Here is a 24209-nt window from a genome sequence, read left to right on the forward strand (position 1 = left end):
TTAATATCCATGTAAAGAATCCTTCATCTTTTGTATTAAATTTACCTCATTTAGTCATTCTAGAGATCAAGATTTGAACCCTTATGTCTGAAAGATTGTATATAAATGTGAAAGATTGTATATAAATGTATAGAAATGAGAGTGCACTTACATTAGTACTGGAAAATTATTCTTTTGTACAACAATGTTGTACAAAATCGCTCCCTTATCCTGAATGCCTAGAGTTTTTTCATGAACTGTTATATCTGCTTTGGAGCCACTGGATGCCTAAAATCCACCAAAATAAATAAAGTAACCCATCTTTCCCCACTGTAACCCCATTCTCATTAATAGGGCTTTTGTTAGGCAGAATATTGAAACAGATTTGTCCAGTGAATCTATCAAAATAAATTTTACCCAAAGTACACTCGGCTACTTTACCCAATTACAGCGAGTACAAATATTTATAACTTTTTCAAAATGGAACATAGTTATAATGTCCAGCGGAAAATAATGTTTAAATCTAACTTACTTTTCTGTTCCTCCTGCTGGTGTGTTATAAGTGCCCATAGGTGAAAAACATGACGGTCACACAGTAATAGGGCCATTACCCAGTTTTTTTAAAGTGTACTCACAGTTGGACTTGCAGCATTCAAAATTTTATGGGGAGGGCACACTAGGGACTACCAAAATGTTATTTGTTCTTAATTTAAACTGGATTATGGCCCTCATTCAGAGCCGTACGCTCTGAGCAGAGCGCACGCTCTGAATGAGGGCCGCCCTCCTTAATTATGGAGCGTCCTCCTGGACGCTCGTATAGCTGTATTACTAAGCCTATACGAGCGTGCAGTTTGATGGCCGCGATGGTCGTGACTGCGAGCCGGAGCCTGCGGTTGAGGTTTTCAACCGCAAGGCCCGGAGTGATTTTGGCTCTATCAGAGCCAAAATCACTCCCACTGACATCACTAGTGATGTCAGTGGGCCGGCTTCTGACGGTAGGCGTTCCCTTGGGAACGCCCCCGTCAGGGAGGCACGCCCACGGCACGCCCACCAAAGGGGCGTGCTGTCAATCAACATCGACAGCACGCCCCCTTTGATCAGACACAACAAGCGAAGGAAAGTCCTTCGCTCGTCGCGTCTGGCGCATGCGCACCACGGAGCTCCCGCCGTCGTGCGCATGAGCAGTGCACAACATCGACCCACTTGCGAGCGGACAGCCGCTCGCGAGTGGGTCTGAATCAGGCCCTATATTTCTAAACCAAGTTTAAAGTATGGGGTTAAGAAAAAACATATTTAAAAAAAAGGTTAAATTCCATTACAGGTTGAGTCTCCCATATCCGAAAATCCAAAATATTTCAGGGCATCTGTGATGTCACGACGTGACCTGACGTCATGACGTCACTAGTATAGTGGCCAATGAATAGCGGTGTGGGCGTGGTTCACATGCCAGGCCACCCCCTGCAGCACCCGCCGGACCCCCAGTGGCAGCCGCCGGACCCTTCTGCGTCACCCGCCGGTCCCCTCGTGACACCCGCCGCACCCTTTCACCTTACCCGCCGGACCCTTCCGCCTCACTCGCCGGACCCCTCGCGACACCTGCTCCACCCGCCGGACCACCGCAACATCCACAGAACCCGCGCGACACCTTCCGGACCCACCAGCAGCACACACCAGGCCTCCCACTGTGCTCCCCCTCAGGTATTCCGAAAACCGTAATAATCCAAAATCCGAAATGCTCCTGGTCCCGAGCATTTCGGATATGGGAGACTCAACCTGTACTAGTACAGAAAGTGTAATATTACCAAATAGATGGAAAATATGCAAGTAGATGTTTCTATGGTTTAACAGATCGGAAATCACTTCCTGTCAATCACACTGAGATGGGTCTGCGTAGCCTCTGCGATCGCTGTCCCGATCGGAGCAACCAGTTCCCGCATGTGCACTGCGCTGCATGTGCAGTACACAATTGGCCGATTGTGTGCGTATAAGCAACTGCAATCCTTGCTGAATCAGGCCCCTAGTCTGGGATGGGCCTTTTGCACCAGAGTTATGCCAGCGTCCCCAGAAGTAGCAAGATGACCTAACAACAGGCATAACTAATTCAATAGCACTCTTGTAAAATGGAATGTGTTTAAAGGATTGTGACACACAATACAAAATAGGAATTATTTATAATCTCCAAAAACAAAATAAATCTACTGGCTTTGAAGCATCAATGGCTGAGCCTCACAATGACAAAGTAGCTTCTGCAAGTACAGGAGGGCAAGGTCACTGTCAAAGTAAAACAGAATATTGTGAGAATATAAAATTACTAGGGAACAATGTTATATGTCAAATAAAAAATGGTCCTGAAAGCTGGATGCAGCAACTGTATGGGAGAAAGTGATTCATTACCACTCACAAAGGTCAAGACAGCACCTTCTTATCTGGTAACCGTCTAAGTTTATTTAACCAATACCTATGTCAGCCAAAATGAAGTAACATTATACATTTTATTGGCTGAAGTTACAGGATCCATCTGAACTAATAATCAGATCTAATAACAATATGTCACATATGGGAGAGGAATAGGACCTCCTATAAGAGGCTGCATCCAGCGGCAAAACCAGTTTCACAATGTCAGCAATACAATTTATGAAAACAACCATTTTATGTTGGTGGGAGGAATGGAAAATAAAGAAGAGCAATAATGGAAATAAGAGAGAGGAGAATACAAGGGAACACAAAATAAAAGAAAAAATGCATCCCAGAGAGTATAAACACAAGTGTAGCCTCCACACTGTCCAGGGAAAAAGAAACGAGGCCGGAGGGCAGCTGTGGAAATTTCTCAGCCCTTAAACGTCTGCTCTCCAGAGTCCTTCAGGTGAACGGAAACTGCTTTCCGCCCCTATAAATTAAGATAAAGTTCCGTCAGGGAAAATGCAAGTCTATTATGCTCCCTGCTCCTCACAGGATACGGGAGACAAAAGGCTCAGTCTGGCCACGTGGCAAAGGAGAGTTGGGTGGCAACACACACAACGTGGGGGAGGTAAAGATAGAAACCTCTGCTCTCACCCCCTCCATAACAAGCGTCTCTCATGCGATGAGGAACAGGAGAGAGTGACCGATCTGTATAACTTTATTAGGATTGCTTCAGGCGCTTGCGAGGTGGACCCAAAAAAGGGCACTGGGCAGAGGCCAGGGAACGGTATGCTTCTGCTACCAGGTGTGGGTGTGATACCACCATAGACTTCCATCCTGAAGTTTCCATGACATCAGAAGCGTGGCTGGGGGAGAGAGAGCAGGGGAAATGTGTAAGTACAAATGAATTGCAAGAAGAATATTCTAGAAACAATGGCAATACAGTACAAGCCCTTCCCAGTTCTTCAAACACATCTTTAAAACACACTTACTAGTTGATGAAGTCAACGGCCTGTGTTTTCAGCTGGTCGGCACTGTGCAAATCAGCCAAAATCAGAATCTCTGCTGCGTTTTCCACTGACAAGTTACTACATAGAGCTTCCTCACACATCACCTTCAGACGCTCTAGAGCATACTGTAGACACAAGCAAAAGCAAAATGGCTTACAAAGAATTTATATGAAGGAAATGCATTGGCGACGGCTTCTCAATATTATCAAATGCACTAACAGGGAAAACATGATTATATTTAGAACTAATTAATAGTGAAACTCAAAGTAGTGCGGCATAAGTCAGTAATAAGTAGGACTATACTAAAGGACATTTATGAAAACCAATAGCAAGCTAGAAGATTCTGCTAATTTTTAAGCTGCAGTTAGAAAATGGAAGAAAGACATCTGATTTATCACCAAACAAAATAACTTCATGGCTTTGTAAAGGAGGCATCTCTTTTAACCACATTTCAAACTTATAATATAGAAAAACAATACATTGTAGTTGCACAAATAAAACATGCCATGTGTAAAGGACCACTACACCTCAAATGAAACAGTTTTTATATAGAATATGAGCGAATAGTATTCACAAATAAATAATATAAATGTTTCAGATGCTAATCAGAACTGGTTGTGGACACAGTAGACTTCCTGGTAGGCATATCATTAAAGCATAATGGTGCCAGGCGGTTTTACCATTCATTTTATGCAAAATAATGCTAACAGAATAGCTTATGCTCAGACATCCCAATTCGTACCTGGTTTGGGAACTCCTACATGATTTGTATTAGCAACACTTTTATTTTATGTATAGTCATTTATTAAACGCTATTTCTTAGTAATCCCAGGCAAGTACTCTAACCATTGCTACTTGGTAGTGCGGCTAGCATAGATCCTCTGGCCAGCATGGCATTTTATCTGAATGTAGTAATGCAGTTCACTCCAAAGGAACTTGATACAAAATAGCTTAGATCTACATGATCAGGGTACAACGTCCCTTTCGCCCCCACAGTATACTATTGCCTACCACTTCACAGGAAGCCAGCGATATTACTGAGGCACTATTGAATGCTGCACTCTAGAAAACGGCTTACACTACATCCTAATGTACATTGGTGACTGATCTAAGTTAACATTAACAAGTATCAAAATATTAAAACAAGAGTAATTATCAGAATAGGCATGTTTGCAAAGTTGATCATGGGGAACTTAAAGGTACCCACACACATACCGATGTACTCACGATCCGATGATGTGTCCAATTTCCCTTGAAACTCTCCCCGGCAGCTCAGCACACGATCAGCAAAAGATATGCTGTCCAATCTTCATATGATCTCCTGCAGCCAGACTTTTTTACTGTGCATTGTTTCCTAGATTGTCAGATCTGCCGTACTGCACGACAGATCTGAAGATGCGATGCGCGACCTGCGGGGGCACGCATCGCATCGTGATCGTGAGTGGGGACTCACCATTTGGAAATTTTTTACCCGATCTGTCGTTCCAATGTGTCAGAATCGGCCAGATCGGGGGAAAATAAAAAAAAAATCGCTGTGTGTGTGGGCACCTTAAGTGACATAGTGAACAATGCTTTGTGTTTGGTTTACAAAATAAGAGCAATGCCTGTCATGTATGATTATACATGTGTGGCTACTGGTGTTCTGTGGGGATGGATTTTCCTGGCAACCTCAGACATACACAGTTAGTGCACACAAGAAAAAGGTTTGTCTAGTTCAATTTAATCACTGCCTCTCCGTATATATCCGCTTTACAGCGCCTACACCATGTCCCTGTGGCTTACTTAAGGCTGCTGGAAATCTTTTCCTCATACAGCTGTAATTACAACAACTTTGTTGCTTTATTGACACGGCTGACAAACCTGTTTGCTACTGAAATATATTCCCTTTTACGATCCCTCCTTATTTATAATGCTGTGACAGAATACCTCTCACGTTATTACTCTGTGCCATAGGATCAATCAACTAGACATTAAAGTAAGATATACATGCCAATATTCTGTTGCATGTAGACCACTTAAGTACTCTACATTTTTTCCACTTGTCTACTGTATTCTATCAACTAGGGATACATTACAACATGTGACAGTCAGTGCTACGAATAGTCATTCAGCAGATACATTAATGGCGATAAAAACCAAGGCATCAATTAAGTGTGAATATATAAATTACCCGCCTAACTAAGAAAAACCAATGTACTTTGGTGTGAATGTAAAAAAGCCTGATAAATAACCTCAACTGTACATTCATGGATTGCAGAGACTTAATAAACGAGAAGCGAACACAAAGTTGCTTGACATAGGATTTGGGTCTAAAATTTACTGCTGAAAGTAGCAAGATTGTGTTTGGCAGACTGTTTTCATTGCTGCTTAAAAAAATAAATAAAAAACTACCGATGCTGCACAGCTTGTTTCCATATCTGCAGAGGTTGCTACATAGGGACAGCTCTTATACGCTATTAAATCGCAAGTAGCAGTGTGTTTTACATCTTTCAGCAGGAAATTTCAGGAAGGATTTCTATTTTAAGTATCAGAATTCTTCTTACTTCAAATTCTATTAGGGGACTTCTATTTATTGGTGCTGCCATTTAAGACCATAATGTTAGACATAATCAGCTGTAACCCATAACAACCAGGCAGATAAGATCAGATTTCATTAGTCTTTCTACACTGGACTAAAAGGAATTGGTGCGATTTACCGCCGGACTCAAGTCCGGAAGTTGGAATCCCGACAGCGGCTGCCCGACATGGGTGAAAATCCCGATCGTCTCTAAGGTAATTATTCACTAACCTAATTTCTTCCCCTAACCCTCCTTGGGGGTGCCTAACCCTAACCTTGCCCCCCAGTGCCTAAATCTAACCCCCCCTTCCCCGCCGCCTAAACCTAAGTCCCCCAGGGGGGTGCCTGACCCTAAGTCTCCCCCGTGGTGCCTAACCCTAACGCTCCCTTCCCCTAGCCTAACCCTAAATCCCCCCCGGGAGCCCTAAGCCTAACCCTCCCCCTCCCGCGGCTGTCCGCGCTCGGCATCACTTCGATCGGGATGCCAGGCGCCGGTCTCCCGGCATCGGTAAAATGACAGGGGTGTACATTTAGACACCTGTCATTTAACCCTCGCCGGGATAAAGCAGTCGGGAAGCCGGCTGTCGGGATTAGGTCCGCCGGCTTCCCGACTGCATACCCTATTAAAAGCTGCTACAGTTTACAGCACATTATTAAATAGGCCCTTTAAAAAACACCATATTTACCGTATATACTCGAGTATAAGCCAAGTTTTTCAGCACATTTTTGGTGTTGGAAAAGCACCCCACTCGGCTTATACTCGAGTCATGTCGAAGCCGGCAGCTGTGTGTTTGTTGTAATCAGCAGCCGATGAGAGTCTGTCAGACTCTCATCGGCTGCTGCTGCTCCCACTGAGGGAGCCATCTTCCGGCTCCCGCAGTGGGTAATGGGAGAGAAGTCGTCATGACGACATCTCTCCCATAATGCAAAGCGGCCAGAGGAGCCAGTACCAGCGTCGGGACCAGGAGCGGGGTTTCAGGTAAGTGTTTTTTTTTTTTTTGTTTGTTTTTATTACATCTCTCTCTACTGGGGGCACCACCAGGGGGGGATTAATACTGGGGGCACTACCATGGGGGTAAGATTACTACCAGAGGGGGAATATTACTACTGGGGGCAGTACCGGGAGGGGGGGGATTACTACTGGGGCAGTACCAGGAAGGGGATTACTACTGGGGGCAGTATCAGGGGGTATTACTACTGGGGGCACTACCAGAGGGGGAATATTACTACTGGGGGCACTACCAGGGGGGGAATATTACTACTGGGGGCAGTACCAGGGGGGGAATATTACTACTGGGGGCAGTACCAGGGGGGGAATATATTACTACTGGGGGCAGTACCAGGGGGGGAATATATTACTACTGGGGCAGTACCAGGAAGGGGATTACTACTGGGGGCAGTATCAGGGGGTATTACTACTGGGGGCACTACCAGAGGGGGAATATTACTACTGGGGGCACTACCAGGGGGGGAATATTACTACTGGGGGCAGTACCAGGGGGGGAATATTACTACTGGGGGCAGTACCAGGGGGGGAATATATTACTACTGGGGGCAGTACCAGGGGGGGAATATATTACTACTGGGGGCAGTACCAGGGGGGGAATATATTACTACTGGGGGCAGTACCAGGGGGGGAATATATTACTACTGGGGGCAGTACCAGGGGGGGAATATATTACTACTGGGGGCAGTACCAGGGGGGGAATATTACTACTGGGGGCAGTACCAGGGGGGGAATATTACTACTGGGGGCAGTACCAGGGGGGGAATATTACTACTGGGGGCAGTACCAGGGGGGGGAATATTACTACTGGGGGCAGTACCAGGGGGGGAATATTACTACTGGGGGCAGTACCAGGGGGGGGAATATTACTACTGGGGGCAGTACCAGGGGGGGGAATATTACTACTGGGGGCAGTACCAGGGGGGGAATATTACTACTGGGGGCAGTACCAGGGGGGGAATATTACTACTGGGGGCAGTACCAGGGGGTATTACTATTGGGGGCACTACCAGGGGGTGATTACTACTGGGGGCACTACCAGGGGGGGATATTACTACTGGGGACAGTACCAGGGGGGGATATTACTACTGGGGACAGTACCAGGGGGGGATATTACTACTGGGGACAGTACCAGGGGGGGGATAACTACTGGGGGCAGTACCAGGGGGGATAACTACCAGTAGCTGCTGCATTTCCCACCCTAGGCTTATACTCGAGTCAAAAAGTTTTCCCCGTTTTTTGTGGTAAAATTAGGTACATCGGCTTATATTCGGGTCGACTTATACTCGAGTATATACGGTAGATTGGTTTGTAACCTTTATCTTGGTCTGTTAGACAACAATGGTACCTTGTCTGCAGCAGCAAGAAGATCATCAGCCATCTTGTCAAGGTTGGATGCCTTCCCAGTGTAGATAAAACACATCATTTCCTTGAAGACATCCGGTTCCACATCTTTTATCTCCACGCGATTCTAGAATGAAAAACTCATCGTAACAATACTGAACATCAAGTCTATAGAGCGAATGCATACTATACTTCAAATCAACTGAATGAGAACTATACTTTATTTTTGTCAATTATATTTTCCTTTGCCTCCATTTCTGCCATGCAGTAATGCAATGGAGCCATCTGAATCCTTATTGTGCTTTCTGCTGAAGTCAAAATGGAACTAAATATGTGCAACACTATTGATCACTATGAGGTTGATGCAGCGTGACTAAGGACCCGAATCAGAGATGGACAGATTTGCAGAGCTGCACACAAGAGGCTGTGCAAATCTGTCCATCTCAGATGCAAATGCAGAAGGTGGTGTCAGATGCCTCCTTGATGCATTTGCGACCCCAACACTGCGACCGACGTCAGAGCCTGGGAGCACCATTGCGACTAGGGGCAGTATTCCATTTGATGCGAAAAGTAATTATCGCCTATTTCCAATATCCCCATATTCAATTTCATTGACTTTTCGCCAGTGCGAAAATTCAATGTAAAAAAACGGGGATAATTTTTCTCTCGTCTATAGCAGGCGAAAAAAGTGCAGAATTGGGGTCTAAGTTGGAAAGGCTTAAAGCTAAAGCTTCCCGCAACCTGCCCAGTGCCTGGTCACGCAGGAGACCAGGAATCTGCATCTGCCGACGCAGACCCTGGCCTCTTCCCTAACGGAAAATGGAGGCAACGCGCCTCTGTTTCTGGGAAAGGCAAAAAGGCATGCCCCCTCTCCACCCCGTAAACGCCGCAGCCCGTCAATCATGCTGCGGCTTGGGCGGTCTGCGAGCGAGATCACAGGACCCATTCTGCACATGAGCAGAAGGGGTCATGCGCAGGCGCAGACCCCTAACTATCGGAGATGGGTGTTCCTGAATGTACATCTCTGAATTAGGCGCTAAGCCAATCAGCGTGGTGTATCTTCCCACTGTGCATGCCCATAAATGAAACAGACACAAATGGAGAGTGGAATGCATTTTGGACAAACAAGCCTAAAGCTGCCAATCCACTAGCAGACCTCAAAACGACTGCACAATTACGACATTGTAATCGTGCAGTCGTTTGTCAGTCTGTGATGTGCCTACACTGAACGAGCAGTCGTTCACTGTAGGCACATCAACCATCTGCAAACATGCTGAACCTGACGTTATCGTCAGGTTGTCCAGCATGTTTTTCCAATGATAGATGTCTAAACGACAAGCGGGAGCGCGCATCGCTGGTCGTTTTAGTCATTTTTGCAAACGATTTATGAACGATTCAATCGGTCAACTTAATCGTCTAGTGGATGGGCACCTTTACGATTGGAGACAGGAGTGGAAAGGAGCTTTCTCATATAGGCAAAATTCAATAAGGACGTGTTCACGCAAAAGCATCATATTCAGACCAGCAATTATGTACACAGTGTTCTCCCCAGGCTGTTTTCTGCGGGCACATCGCCCGGCAGAAACAGCCTGCCGCCCGGCACTTTCCCCGCCGACCCCTGCTGTGGAACGCTGGCCTCTGAAGTGACCGGAGGCTAAAGAAACCTCTGATCGCTTCAGAGCCAAGCGTTCGCAGTGATGCACTGCGTGGGTGACGTCATCCGCGACGTGGAGGAGCCTGCCCCGTGCGCCTGCTGGAAGTAGTTAGATCCAGTCAGAGTGTGGCAACGGGAGTGGGAGCGCGAGCGGCGAGCAAGTAAAGGTAAGTTCTGGGCTGGGGCAAGGACCAGTCTGGGGGCATTGCCTAAGGGGCACTATTTAAGCCTGGGGGCACTGCATTAGGGACCAGCCTGGGGGCACTGCATAAGGGACACTATTTAAACCTGGGGGTACTGCATAAGGGACACTATTTAAGCCTGGGGGTACTACATTAGGGGCCAGCCTGGGAGCACTACTTCAGCCTGGGGGCACTGCACAAGGGCAAAGCTAAACTACAGGGGGCAATGCATAAAGGGGAAAACTACAGGGGGCACTGTATAAAGGGCACAAATACTGGGGGCACTGCATAATGGGAATTTTTGTCTGAGAGCCAGTGGGGGAGCAGCCCGAGACCTGTCGGGCTGGATTGGTAAGGGAGATACCCCCTTTTCCCGGCGCGCGCATAATTGCGAAGGCCCCCACCCGGCTACTTTTTGATGCCACCCGGCTGGAAAAAAATTCTGGGGAGAACACTGTGTACATATACAGTTGTTCAGAGTAGTGTTTGCAGTCGCTATACAGCATGCGCAAATAAACACAGGTGACCACTCTGCGTAAACTAGATGTATATGCTGACCATGCAGCCCCAGATGCATCCTCAGATATGTGAAAAAATACACAATTTGGCACACACACACACACACATATATATATATATATATATATAGATACACACACACACATTTTTTTTGTCATTTACACCTATTTACTACCACCTCAGCATCAGGGCCCATGTGGTTAGATGTGACCTATATAAACAATGATGATAGAAACACTACTAAGCACAATTATATCGCTGAACTTTTCTTGATAAGAATAAATGCAGTAAACAAAACAAAAACCATAAGTGCTGGAATTGGACCTGTAGCACATAGCAGAGCCAGCTTTGTGGCCTAAACAAATAATTATGAGAAGTTGCTACAAAGCAGGGACAATATGAAGGCATGGCGCATAAATATTGGTTAAGCCCACAGAGAGGTACACTTTAAAGTTAAACCAAGTCGAATGCCAATAACAGATTGTTAATAAGAAATAAACAACAATATTGAAATATAATTATTGTACCTTCTTACTCTCTTCCATCTCATGCTCAAACATTGCACTGAACACTGGAGATCGGGCTAGTGAGGAAAAACAAACAAAAAAAAAAGCACAAAATGATCTAATACGCATCATAATCCATTACACAGTCAATTCACTGACTAAGCTAATTAACATAGGTGCATTTCTACTTGGCCAACCGCATCTGTGTATATCTATATTAAGAAAACAGAAGGCTGATGCTTTGCCTGAAGCCAAATTGATGATTCTTATTAGTTGTCTGTGTGAAGCCAGACTGAAGACTTTCATTGGCTGTGATCCAAGGCAGCTGAATTATTGGTTCCCTCATTTGGAATCCATGGCCATAATCAGATAACTGGCTGCTTTTTCTTTCCCCCACACCCATTTCATAAATGCAGCTCTACACTATTTTTTAGTTTGCTTTCTCCACCATAGCAAATCTGTTTTACAGAGGAATGTACCATATTTTGTGTAAAAGATATTTTGCAGAAATCTTTATTATTCAGAATGGCTGTCAACATTACGCTACAATGTAACAGTGCCACCGATGGACACATACTCACAATAGTTTTCTATAATCTCTATGTGCATGCTATCTGCAAACTTGTCTGTGCCTTTTCTGCTCGGTCTCAACCCTGGCCCATGCCATGGACTAGAAAATCATTACTTAACACAAATGATATCAAACCGTCTCCCTAGGCTATTGTATTGTGTGAGAATAATCTCACATAAGTCAGACAAACAAGATTGATGGGAGCAGTTGAGCTGTGTACACACTTACAGATATATTGGCCGATCAATTGATCGGCCAATATATCTGCTGCCCATCGGCCAGTGTGTACCCGCGACAGGTCCTTGAACGACGTCGTTCACAGACATATCGCATTGGCACAGCCGATGGACAGATATGTCTGCAGACATATCTGTCCATCGCCAAGTGTGACCGGGCAGTCTGCAGACCCACCCCCCGGTCAGCGGGACCCGCCCCCTCCTACACACTGAACATAGATGATGGTTGTTCAGTGTGTACAACCATTATCACTCGATCTGCAGATATATCTGTGTGTACCCAGCATTAGGAACGAGATAATGGGACAAATAAAACAACACTAAGCTAAATGGTAAGGTCTGCAAACTTATTATTTTTACATTAACAGCTGGAATGCAGCTGTTCCCATGTGCGCACACAATCACTGAGCATTGCTGTCAGCTATGTCGCACCAATGGCTGCTGTGAGCCAGTAGCCATTGCTAAGCTAGCTAGTAGTGCCAATAATTATGCTGCTACCGGCTTAATTACCCAATATATACCAGCTTATAAAAGGAAATGCTTGGCAGGGGCAAGGAGCTTGTACAAAAAAAAAAAAGGATGTTTGGAATTCATGCAGTACAAGAAAGAGCCTCAAGAAACGCTATGTCTAATGCTAAATCTATCCATAAGTACTACTAAGAGATTTTATATTTATATAATTTTTTTTTTTTTTATTTCGTATGTAACGGAGGAGCCAGTCAAAGTCTGGCTCTGCCATACCCAAGATAAGAAAATGCATTTAATGCACTACCCCCTTAACCAGTCTGCATTGTCAGTACTTGTCTTGCAGGAAATGTTAGACATGTCTGAAGAAATACATGTTTTTAAAAAAACAGAACTAGCAAACAAACTTTGCAGAGTCCTGGCACATTCACTACAATCCCTAGCCTCTGATTTAGACTCTGATAAGATGCACAAGTCGGGCTAAAGTGTACTTTCCTCCCCCTTTAGGAAGTCATACATCAGTGAAGAATACAGCGACTGAACATTTTGAAAACTGGTTTTGCATGTAACACTATGCCAATGTTATAGCTTTGCTTTGCAAATGCACTGCTTTCATGATTATTTAGCCATCGGGAAGCACCATTTCATTGTGGTTTATGGAACACATTTCAGGTTACCTCAACAAACCAAGAAACAAAAATAGTTTGTGGTCATTTCATGATACATGAAAAGGCCTCCAGGAAATCTAGCTATTATGGACCACTGCGGGTGGGGAGAGAGGGAGAGAGGGAGAGGGAGAGAGGGAGAGAGGGAGAGAGGGAGAGAGGGAGAGAGGGAGAGAGGGAGAGAGGGAGAGGGAGAGGGAGAGGGAGAGGGAGAGGGAGAGGGAGAGGGAGAGGGAGAGGGAGAGGGAGAGGGAGAGGGAGAGGGAGAGGGAGAGAGAGAGAGAGAGAGAGAGAGAGAGAGAGATAGGGAACAACAGTCAGTTTAATTTCACAACAGGTAGAAACACAAGTTCTGTAAACCTTATAAATGGCAACCAGATAACTTCCTTGAATCAACGTTCAATAGCAAACACAACAAAAATCTGATCTTTCCACCTTAACCACCATGTATTTTGTTATTTTCCATTCTTACAAATATAGTAGCCTTGGGTCCTTTTCACAAACTACACCCTTCCTGTGTCAAAACTGACAACTTTTCAAAGTAGGCTTATAATTAATTACCTGCAATAAACAATGGGAGACATTTGTATATTTTATATTGTAATTTAAAGGAAGCACAAAGCACTGGACCCAAAGTAGTGCTGGCAGTTCCACCAGTTCATCTAGCACTCAACAAAATCATGGAATAATTTAGCACTGTGTAGATTTACATTAAAGGATATCATCCAAGCAAACAGAAAAATGTGACACTAGAGAAAGTATTGTGGATGCCATAACACATGTACTTTATGCAGACTAATTGGGCACAAACATGACTTTAACCCATAATGTACTCATATACTCTGCAAATTGGATGGCCAATAAGGTGATTTAAGCATAACTGGCAATAAACTGGGTGCAAAATGACCACCAATCCTGATTCACATCTGGCGGGGAGGTACTTTCAACATAACATACCTAAGTTGCCATTTTTAAAGCCAGATAGTAGTTCATTTGAGATAACCAGGCTTGAGCAGCAGCAGTATTAAGCTGTCAGCTATAAACAAACACAGTGATTTGTGATGCTGAAAGATATCATTGGCAAATTATACGCAAAATTAAATATTTCCAGAACAAAGTGGATCCAGCCGCCATTTTGATCAAAATAAAAACGTACTCGTCAGTTTTCATTGTTTTATAAATCTTCATTCTCTGCCTTGTAATCTAGTAATCTATAATAGGCAGAATGATTTATTTTTTTTGCCCTGGAATAAGACAAATTCCAAATCAATGAAAATAAGTGCGTGATGCTTTCTACAAAAATGGTAAAAAGCATAAATAAATAAATAATACAGAGGAAGCCTGAAACGAAAAGCAATTCATATGATAAACGCTGCAGAAGAGCATGTACAAACAATCATAATTACAATTATGAAGGTGGAAAATGGTTTTACAAATAAACAGCAAGTAAACTGTCAGAGCACAGAGAATTCCCTACCATATGAGCTAACACCAAAAACAATAAGAAAGGTCTCTTTTTAGCAGACCTGCAAGGATGGCTTTGTGTGCCTGGAACTCCTGTCCGGCCACGCACAGGCAGCAGTCGGTGAAACGCGAATTCTCCCACAGTCCTCCAAGTTCATCGGCTAGGCGACATTCTGGTACTTTGACCATGTTCATTGTATTCTGGCCGGAAATGTTCACAGAGTCCTGGACGACACTAACCTGGAAAGAAGAAACATAACCATGTTAAAATAAAATTTTAAAAAGTAAAGTCGGCAATAGTTTCTCAGTTATTACAGGTTATACACTCCGATGAATATCCTGCAAATGCAGAGAAACCAACAGTGTCATTTTTTAACCATATTTTTCCTATGTGGCCTATAAATAAGCACTATTGTTCGGCGTTGGAACACTTCAATTACGCTTTTCTATGCAGGTAATTATGGGACTTTTTGTATTATTATTAACATAATTTATTTATATGGCGCCACAAGTGTTCCGCAGCGCCTTACAAAGTACATAAACAAATAGGTTGACCAGTGACTTACAGTACAATACAAAACAATACAATACAGGACAGGACATGGATAATTATTATTATTATTATCCTTTATTTATATGGCGCCACAAGGGTTCCGCAGCGCCTTACATAGTACATAAACATAGTGCACAAACATAGTACATAGACATAGTACATAAACAGTTTAACAGAACAAGAAAACAGTGTCATACAGTTTAAGACACTACACGACAAGTACATGGTATATAAACACTGCTGCAACAGAAGCAGGATGGCAAAAGTCACGGGTTAGGTGCTTTGAGTATAGAGCAGATAATATAAGTAAAGAAAGGATAAGCACAAGAGGAAAGAGGGCCCTGCTCGTGAGAGCTTACATTCTAGAGGGGATGGGAAAACAGACAGGGGTGACACGGATGGGGTAGACAGTGAGCATTGGACAGAGGGTTAGGATGACAGATGGGTGGATTCCTATTTTACAGTATGTGTGGAAGTCATTTGAATTAAGATTTATGCCACTGACATTCTACTTTAAGAGGCAGTTTTTGTAGGTGTCTGTGGAAAGCCATGGCTGTTATATCAGTTTACGTGAAGTCTGACGGGTAGCTAAAGCCACTTCATGAAGGGCTAATTAGAGAGTTTGGTTAACGTATAAACCAGCAGTCTCAGGTAAATGTAGAAATTGGTAAAAGTAGTTATTGTAAAGAGATGTTCAGATGTAAAATAATAAGTTGTGATCAAGTGTGAATTCTATAAGGCACATTTATTGATTTGGAGGGTGATGGGAGACATGTGAGGTTTGCAGGATATTTATTCCATAGTATATCCGCTGTCCGTGTGTGGGGCCTGGATTTGGTGATATGTCACCAGATAATAAAAGCAGAAGGATGGAGAAGTAGATATAGTTGTAGGTGTGTAAAAAAATTTTTATAGTGACACAATGAGGCTGTAATTGTCAATTTTTGATGAAAAGAAAGCTCATTAGTTTTTAGAGGAGGTGAGTGACTCAATAGGGCGGCAGTGTGTCCAGAGAGGGGAGATGCAGGGAGAGTTAGGGATGTTATATCCTTAGAGAAAATACAAAGGAGGGAGCTGAAAAAAAGAAATGTGTAGTACATGGTGAGTTTTAGGTTTGTTTTTTTTTAGACATATTTTAAAGTAATCAGTATCTTAATCTGAAATTACCTTAGATGTTGGTCAATGTTTGTTCAACTGTTTGATTAACTGTTATGTAATCACACTTTGTGCATTTAACCCCAGCTGCAAACAGCCCCAGCTGCCCCTAGACTGAATATAAGGAGTGGTATCCCTTGATTAAGACAGGCTACAACTGACTCAATTGGCCTGCCGATCAAAGGAGATAACCCGCCCTGAGTTGGAGCAAAAACCAGGCCAGATATATACCATAAACTATGCTTCACTGACCAATACAGACTATACAGGAAGAGAAAAAAAAAAAAATCTATGCAAGAGATACAGTCACATACATTTGAATCCACACACGATTGCATATACATTGCTGCATTCGCAACCATAACACCCAGATAAGAAATAGAGCAAAGCAACCAAGTGTTACTGTATGTGTGCATACCTCACAGAACAGTGTCAGCTTGTCATCTGGGAGCAGCCCATTAGCCTCATCAAGCAGAAAATCCCTGCGGATGAATTTCTTAAAGCCCCAGTCCTTTCCCTGTACAAAGCGGTATGCCCGCTGACTCTCTAAAAGACAAGACATAAAAGCATATTAAAATAACGGACAGTTGATGATGAAAGCTTAGAGAAACATCTAGACTACATACCCATTGCCTTAGTCTCTTCCCCTTTGGCATTGAGGATGGAGAATTTGAATTTAGCGCGCACCTCACTCTTTGGACAACTGACCAGAAGCAGGTAGAGCGACAAATAATCCTTGCTCTCTTCATCCAATCCTTTAGGATTTACTCGCAGGCACCTGGAGGTAATGAGAAAATCCAGAAATATTGTTGTTCAACTTTTTTTTATGGTAGGAGTCAAACTTTATTAAAATGTAATGTAAAATAAAGGTCATGTAACAATGTTGAACATTCTGTAGGTGGTTTCAAGCATTAAGAGAGTTGAAAGCTGGGTACACACTATACTATGCTTCATACGATATATCATTCCGTTGCGGATTGGAACGATATCATACGGATCGTGCAGTGTGTACGCCCGACCCGTCGTTCACGATGGCCATTCATCGCATAGTCCCATATGCTGTTCTGCACGACAGATTGGACAATGAAATGAAAACCATGCAGCTGCATGTAATGATATATTGCACCGTAGTACACCGGATCATGTAGTGTGTACGGCACACAAAGTATTCGTGCATTGTGTCACCCAGTCACTGGGTACACACATCGTATAGGGTGTACCCAGCTTTAGAGGTCTATATATGACTTTTACTCACCAGACAGCCCAGCCCTAGAATATTACTTCAATTGACAAATGTCCACGGTACAGCAACTCTGTGGAAAACAGCTACTTACCATTTCAGTTTATCATTGGCTCCCGAGGAGAAGGTAGAGCTCTTTATCACCTCGCCCATTTCCTCACGACAGAAGCTGAAATTGTTGATTGTCCACATGTATGAAAATTTCACAACCTTTATCTGTGATGAAAAATAAAATAAAATGAAAAATAAAAAAAGACCCATTCCAAAACTTCAGCATATTTATTAACAAAATAAGAGCTACACTTGCTGTGTATTTTAAATATCAGTGAAGTGATTTTTAAAATATACAGCAAATGTAACAGTCTTATTTTATTCCATCATGTCCTTGACGTTACACGGTATCTTACCTGTGTGTAACACCAGCTTTCAGCCACAGGACCACTGGACATCTCAGCCGGGGGAGGGGGACTTGGCACTCGCGACATCGCCAGTTTGACAGCTTTAGCGAGGCGGAGGAAGGAGCCCAAGGGGCCTTCTCCTGACAGGAAAACACCACCTTAAAAAAGTCAGTGCATGGAAACCTACTAACCTAATATATAACACAAACAATGCAGCAAAAAACATAGTGAAATGGCTTGTCCTGCCCATAATTAATATGTATACATTATAATCTCCTGGCATGCCAACTAAGGAATCAAAGAAATGTGTATACTTAGAGTAGTGTTCATTCTAGCACCCTGCACCTGTCACAACCCATGCAGGTCCTCTTTCCTGCCTGGGGTGGCTTCTAGCAGCTGCGTGTGCTAGAAGCACCAGACCAGAGTGTGACACTCCAGGCAGGAAAGAGGAACTGCACAGTTTGTGACAGGTGCAGGGTGCTAGAATAAACACTATAGAGGGTGCCCCTATTCCAGAGGGTACATGAAATTTACTACCATGGCTCCTCAAATGTTACTAACCAATCTTGACATACTCTATGCCAGGTGTAGCCAACCTTGGTCCTCGTGAGCTGCCAACAGTGCATCTTTTACAGGTCTCCCCAGAGAATCACAAGTGAAATAATTAGCTCCACCTGTGGATCTTTTCAAATGTGTTAGTGAGTAATTAATACACCTGTACACTAGCTAGGTGATCTGGAAAACGTGAACTGTTAGTAGCTCTTGAGGGCCGAGGTTGGCTACCCCTGCTCTATGCCAACTGTAAAACTTGCCTTGGATAGTGTGACAAATTCAAAGTACATAAACTCACTGAATAACCATTTACTCTCACCTCAATATGGAGGCATATACTCATTCCTGGGGTAATAATACTAAATATGCTTCCCTCTGCATCATAGAAGGACTCAGCAGATTCTTAAATTTTATGAGAATATCTGCTCTAAATTCACTATCAGCCTGTGTGAGACATATGACATTTCGCCAGCACTCCAGTTACAGTACCTACAAATTAGTGGATCCATCTAAACTCAGGTTAAATTGTATGTATTCTGAAGGCAGCCACTGGATCATCTCCCTACTGTATCACAGTGTCCTTGAAACGGTATACAATCGGGAAACCGGCTGCCTTAATACCGACAGCCGGCTTCCCGACTTTCATATCCCGGCAAGGGTGAAATGGCGGGCGTCTAGATGTACACGCCTGACATTTCCCCGACACCGGGCGCCGCGAGCGGACAGCCGCCTGGGGAGGGTTAGATTTAGGGCACCCGGGAGGGACTCAGGGTTAGGCACCCCCCCTAGAGGGTTAGGGGGAGTGAGGGTTAGGCACCCCCCTGGGGGACTTAGGTTTAGGCAGCGGGGAAGGGGGGAGTAAGGGTTAGGCACCCCTAAGGAGGGTTAGGTTAGTTTATACTTAGCTTAGCGACGATCAGGATTTCCAGCGCTGTTGGGCTTCTGCTGCCGGGAACTCTGCTTTTGTCGGCCTGCCAATGCCGGGAATCGAACCGCCGGCCATGCGGCCGGTGGGATTCCTGTGTAGCTAGATGCCGACTCCACTACACACCTTCCAACACATTAGCTGTTATAGGGTAGGTAGTGGGAAGTTTGGAAGAGACCAGATACCACTGTGTGTACAGCTTGAAAGCACCATATTTATAGATGACTCTGCTATGTGTTGTGTGATGAGCGACCATCCCTTACGATACAAAGTCTGGCCCTTCATCTCTCCCAAGCAGTTTCAGGGGAATCGGGTTCGATTCCCGTCCCTGTCTCTGGCTTCTGGAAACAGAATCTGTATCTGATTAAGCAAATTGTTAATATACGGCTGACTCTTATTTTCTCTTCTCCCTATCTCTCTACATCCTTTCCATGCTATTTCACAGTTGTTGTAATGGTTAGCATTACTGCCTCACTGCACTGAGGTCTTGCGTTCCATTCACAACTAGGGATGTGCAGGCTCGGATAGGTTCGAGTTTGCACGTGGAGTTCGGATTTTTCCCTCCAAAAAAACGGAACTCAGAACGAGGCAAAACGTCATCTTACATGGACGAACATCATCATTCCTTGTCTTTTGTCCAGGAATGATGATGTTCGTCCATGTAAGATGACGTTTTGCCTCGTTCTGAGTTCCGTTTTTTTGGAGGGAAAAATCCGAACTCCACGTGCAAACTCGAACCTATCCGAGCCTGCACATCCCTATTCACAACATGGCCCTATCTGTGTGGAGTTTGCATATTCTTCCCATGTTTGCGTGGTACTCCAGTTTCCTCCTACTGGTAGGTTAATTGGCTCCACAAAAAATAACCCTAGTGTTTATGTGTGTACATGTGGTAGGGAATATAGATTGCTCCACTGGGGCTGGGACTGATGTGAATGGCCAAATATTCTCTGTAAAGATCTGTGGATAATAAATATTACAAGACTGAACAAATTCCAAAACAACTGAATAGCAATTAAAGTAAAACGTTACTCCTGCGATTGGTTCATAATGTCCTAAATTTAGTCTAACCACAACACTGCCAACAAGTACTTGGGCTTATTTCACTTTATATTTTGTTATTTTTGTCAATTTTCTCGTATCAGGTTTTCCTTCACTTCTGAGGAGTGTCATTTATTTTTGCTGTATCTATCTTTAGAAAAAAAAAAAAGTGAAAAGAATCCAAGCACAAAAAAAATAAATAATAATAATAATAATGGTCTGAAGGGATTGTTCACTTTGTACATCTGTAAAGTAGTTTCCATGCAGTACATGCATAATTGGCATTTTAATGTGATTATATGTCATTATATGGTCTCTCCTTTGGGTATCTCATAATGCTGAACTTTGCCCCAAGTTGAGACATGAATGGGAAGGCGCTGTGACCATAGGAGTCCATGAATCTAAAAGCCACCAATATTTCTGGATTAGCATGCCTGTGCAGTGTACACATAAAACAAACACAAAGTGAATAAATCCTTGCTTACATCTGGGGTCCGGTTACACCAGCACCCAAAAACATTGTGTAGTTTATCCCATGCACATTAAAGAAAATGCCCTAACCCAGATTCTGATGGGTGCTCATCTTCTCTTAAAAGAACTTGCTGGCTCTCAGATTTGAACGACTGGTTCTTAAATGTTAAATTATTTGTCCATCCCTGCCCTAAACCACCCTTAAACTCACCTGTCGATACAGTGGGAAACTCAAAACAGTCACAATATCAGCAGTTGTACAACGACGGGTGATATAATTCCGATACACGATTTCAGATATCCTATCCTTAGAGGGACAGAAATTAAAGATCACATACAAGTAACCGAAGAGTTTGTTGTTTTTGTTTTTTTAAATAAGTGCATATATCTGTTTAACCACTAAAAGAATGTAATGGAACTAGTGACATCATACAGTGCTTCTGGATTCCAAATTAATCAACAGTGTGCATTAACAAGCAAATGCTCTTTAGTAAAATGGTGACATCAAATTGAATGTGCTTTAACAAATCAGGTATTCACTTTTTAGCAAACTAGCGAAAATGATGGCAATTATCTAAAACAACGGGTCAAAGCTTATATGCTGCTGGAATTGGGGCCGTTGCCATGCAACCCTCATAATTCACAGGATGTTAGTGTGTAAAGAGTCACTAAGTAGTCAAATCTAAAATAACTAGCACCAAGAGTTAACAAAAGGCCGTAGCCAATAAAAAGTTACATAACAGAAAGTCTAGCCCTGCATCATAATCATACATCATTTACACCCCACAACTGTGTTATATAGAGAAAAGAGATGGCTGTTACTATGTGTGCACAGTATAAAACAATGTACAGGCACATACACAAACACTCAGTCCCTGTACACAACAAATAACACATGCTAATTACACACTATACCTCTGTTTTGACAGTATTACAGAATACTGATCACCACTCAACTACAGGAAATATTCATTCCAAGTGTTATTCAGCTGTCAGTTCCTGGTTCGTAGCCCCTCCCCCTCAGGTTCCCAGGGGCCCCTATTTCCTCCCCCTCGAGATACGCGGAACCAATACCCCGGGTCGCTGCCACCACTCCCTAGGGAGCTACGCCTTAGCGCCCCTGTCACCCTAACATGCAGAGCAGATCATAATGTGGCAGCATATGGGGGCACAGGAAGGCTCACTATATGGCAAGAGAGAAACCCTGCAGAGCTGCACAGCGCATGCGTCGGCCCAGAGGCGGTATCGCTCATGCGCAGACAGTCCGTGCTCTTTCCGCCGTACAGGGACACTAGACGCTACGCAGCCGCAAACCGGATTCTGGTTGAGTCGACGCAGGCGCATTGTGAGCCGTCAGCTGACATGCGCCGTGCAGCCAACAGGGTATCAGTCGCGCATGCGCAATAACACTATACTATTTTAGGATACACCTACCGGTTATGCAACTCACGGCTCCATCTCCTGGTTACGGACCAGACCAACCGTCCAGTAATAGCATCAGCTGCACAATACAGCACAAACGGCGATGAAACATCCACCTCCCAGAGGCCGCTCGGCTACACCCCGTAATAGAACGTTCCCAGGCCGGGCGCCGGTGACGTCAGTGCGCACGAATCCCGTAGTATGCACGAGGCAACTGCGCATGCGCGAACTCTAAAACTGTTCTGCTCAGATTTCCTCCATCAAAAGTGGAAGTTTTTAAATGTAATTTTGTAGCCCTTTGCTACATTACCTTAAGATGGAAGTAACACAATTACACAATTTTATTTATTTTTTGCAGTTCAGCTCCTTTCCTCCCATTCATTTATTAATCACTTGAAATTAATGTCTGAAACAAAGGGAAATCAAGTTTAATATGAAGTTCACTAAATAATAAATTTCCAAATTAATACAATTATATATGTAGTTTGTAATCAATTTAAAATTAAACATTACAAATGTTACTCAATATTAAAGTGATAGTAATTACAATAAACTAAAAAAGAAAATAATTTACATCATTTACAATTACTCAAATAGCCTCTAATGTGGAATTTCGAGTTGAGCTTGATTTGCATTTAAGGCCCCCTATGCCTGCAAGAGTAACATATTTACAGCAACAGCATGCCCACATAAGGTGCATCCTATTTTGAGTAGGTGAGGGTATTTCTTGTGGCTACTTGAGCCCTAGTATAAACATATGTGCTGATCATGGTTACTGTCATCACCTATATTTAAACACTGAACTAGAAAATATTTTGTTTCCAAAATTGTCTTTTTTCTTTTAATTAAATTATGTAGGCCTAACTATTTGGGCAATGGTCAAAGCCCTGTTTGGAGATTGTGTATTCTCTCCATGCATGCATCCATCCACACTCCAAAATATACTGGTGTGTATGCATGTACATGTGGCAGGGAACCTGTTAGGATGACAGTCTGTGTGGCCATTAAAAGCTGCCCGCTGCTGCCCTGAGCTCAGCCTGCAGGAAGATTGTCTTCCTGTAGAAGCACTGTCTTCTGAGCTCAGAGGCTTCCAGAATGTTTTTAGCAGCCACCAGTGGCCGTTTCTGACATGGGGCCTGATTCAGAGCTGCTCGCAAGTGGCTCGATGTTTGTGATCTGCGTATGCGCCGCGTCCAGTGTGCGCATGTGCGAGCCCCGCCAGTGACTGAAGTTCAGTCGCTACGGGGCTCGCTACACGACGGGGTGGCTGTTGATGGTGAGTGACAGCTCGCCCCATTTTGTAGGGGGGGGGTGGTTGGCCAAACGCAGGCGTTCCCTTAGGAACGCCTGGCATTTGTGGGAGGACCTACTGACATCGCAACTGATGTCAGTAGTGGACTTCCTGCTCTATTAGAGAAGAAAGTCCACTCGGCCTTGCGGAAGCCGTGACCCTACCACAGGGTCTAGTCGCAAGGCCGATGGTCGCAATTATCAAACAGTTTTGCGAGCGGCCGGAGAAAAAAAACACGCCCACAGACCTTGTGAGCGGCTGCGAGTGGGTCTGAATGAGGGCCTTGGTCACATCAGATTCGACTGTATCAGGGAAAGCCCTGCTCATGCGACCACGCCAAGCAAGTGATTAAAAGTTAATTTTTGTTTTCTATTTATTTTATTTACTGTGTGGAACTAATGCTGCCCATCCACTAGGCGATTTTGACAGGCGATTGCACTATAACAACTTCGTTATCGTGCAATCGCTTGCAAATCGTCCGCAAATCAGGCAATAAAATGTTAAACACGACCAGCGATGCGCGCGCCCGCTGGTCGTTTTTAACATCTATCATCGCCCGAACATGGCGGTCAACCTGACAACCGCCGTCAGGTTGCCATGTTC

The 24209-nt window shown here is 43.9% G+C and overlaps 1 protein-coding gene across 5 annotated transcripts; it reads right to left on the reverse strand.

Annotated features, from left to right (window-relative positions):
- Window positions 1–2131: 2131 nt before the first annotated feature.
- On the reverse strand, window positions 2132–22514 carry SPOP (speckle type BTB/POZ protein). 5 transcript variants are annotated; one of them, XM_088443584.1, is made up of 11 exons: window positions 22328–22514; window positions 21105–21195; window positions 17914–18044; window positions 17601–17722; window positions 16893–17044; window positions 16685–16812; window positions 14621–14798; window positions 11179–11234; window positions 8301–8423; window positions 3372–3514; window positions 2132–3245 (listed from the first exon to the last, which is right to left on the reverse strand). In XM_088443584.1, exons 3-11 carry the CDS (start codon window positions 17989–17991, stop codon window positions 3101–3103), a joined length of 1125 nt encoding a protein of 374 aa, XP_088299710.1. In that variant the 5' UTR covers window positions 17992–18044; window positions 21105–21195; window positions 22328–22514; the 3' UTR covers window positions 2132–3100. The 5 variants fall into 5 exon arrangements, with proteins under 5 accessions (XP_088299710.1, XP_088299707.1, XP_088299708.1 ...); XM_088443581.1 differs by having other exon boundaries at window positions 21105–21200; XM_088443582.1 differs by lacking the exon at window positions 22328–22514 and adding an exon at window positions 21809–22208 and having other exon boundaries at window positions 17914–18062; window positions 21105–21200.
- Window positions 22515–24209: the final 1695 nt, after the last annotated feature.

This window comes from Taudactylus pleione, unplaced genomic scaffold (assembly GCF_031769625.1).
Source record: "Taudactylus pleione unplaced genomic scaffold, aTauple2 ptg000331l, whole genome shotgun sequence".
NCBI lineage: Eukaryota > Metazoa > Chordata > Amphibia > Anura > Myobatrachidae > Taudactylus > Taudactylus pleione.

Bases quoted from the DNA above. Each gene is read 5' to 3' on its own strand.
- SPOP (XM_088443584.1), bottom strand. From the start codon at position 17,991: ATGTCGCGAGTGCCAAGTCCCCCTCCCCCGGCTGAGATGTCCAGTGGT. The intron at 16,813-16,892 runs GTATGTAGTCTA...CTTGTCTTTTAG, and splicing joins GGAAGAGACTAAGGCAATGG to AGAGTCAGCGGGCATACCGC. The intron at 11,235-14,620 runs GTCTGCTAAAAA...TTTCCTCACTAG, and splicing joins ACACAAAGCCATCCTTGCAG to CCCGATCTCCAGTGTTCAGT.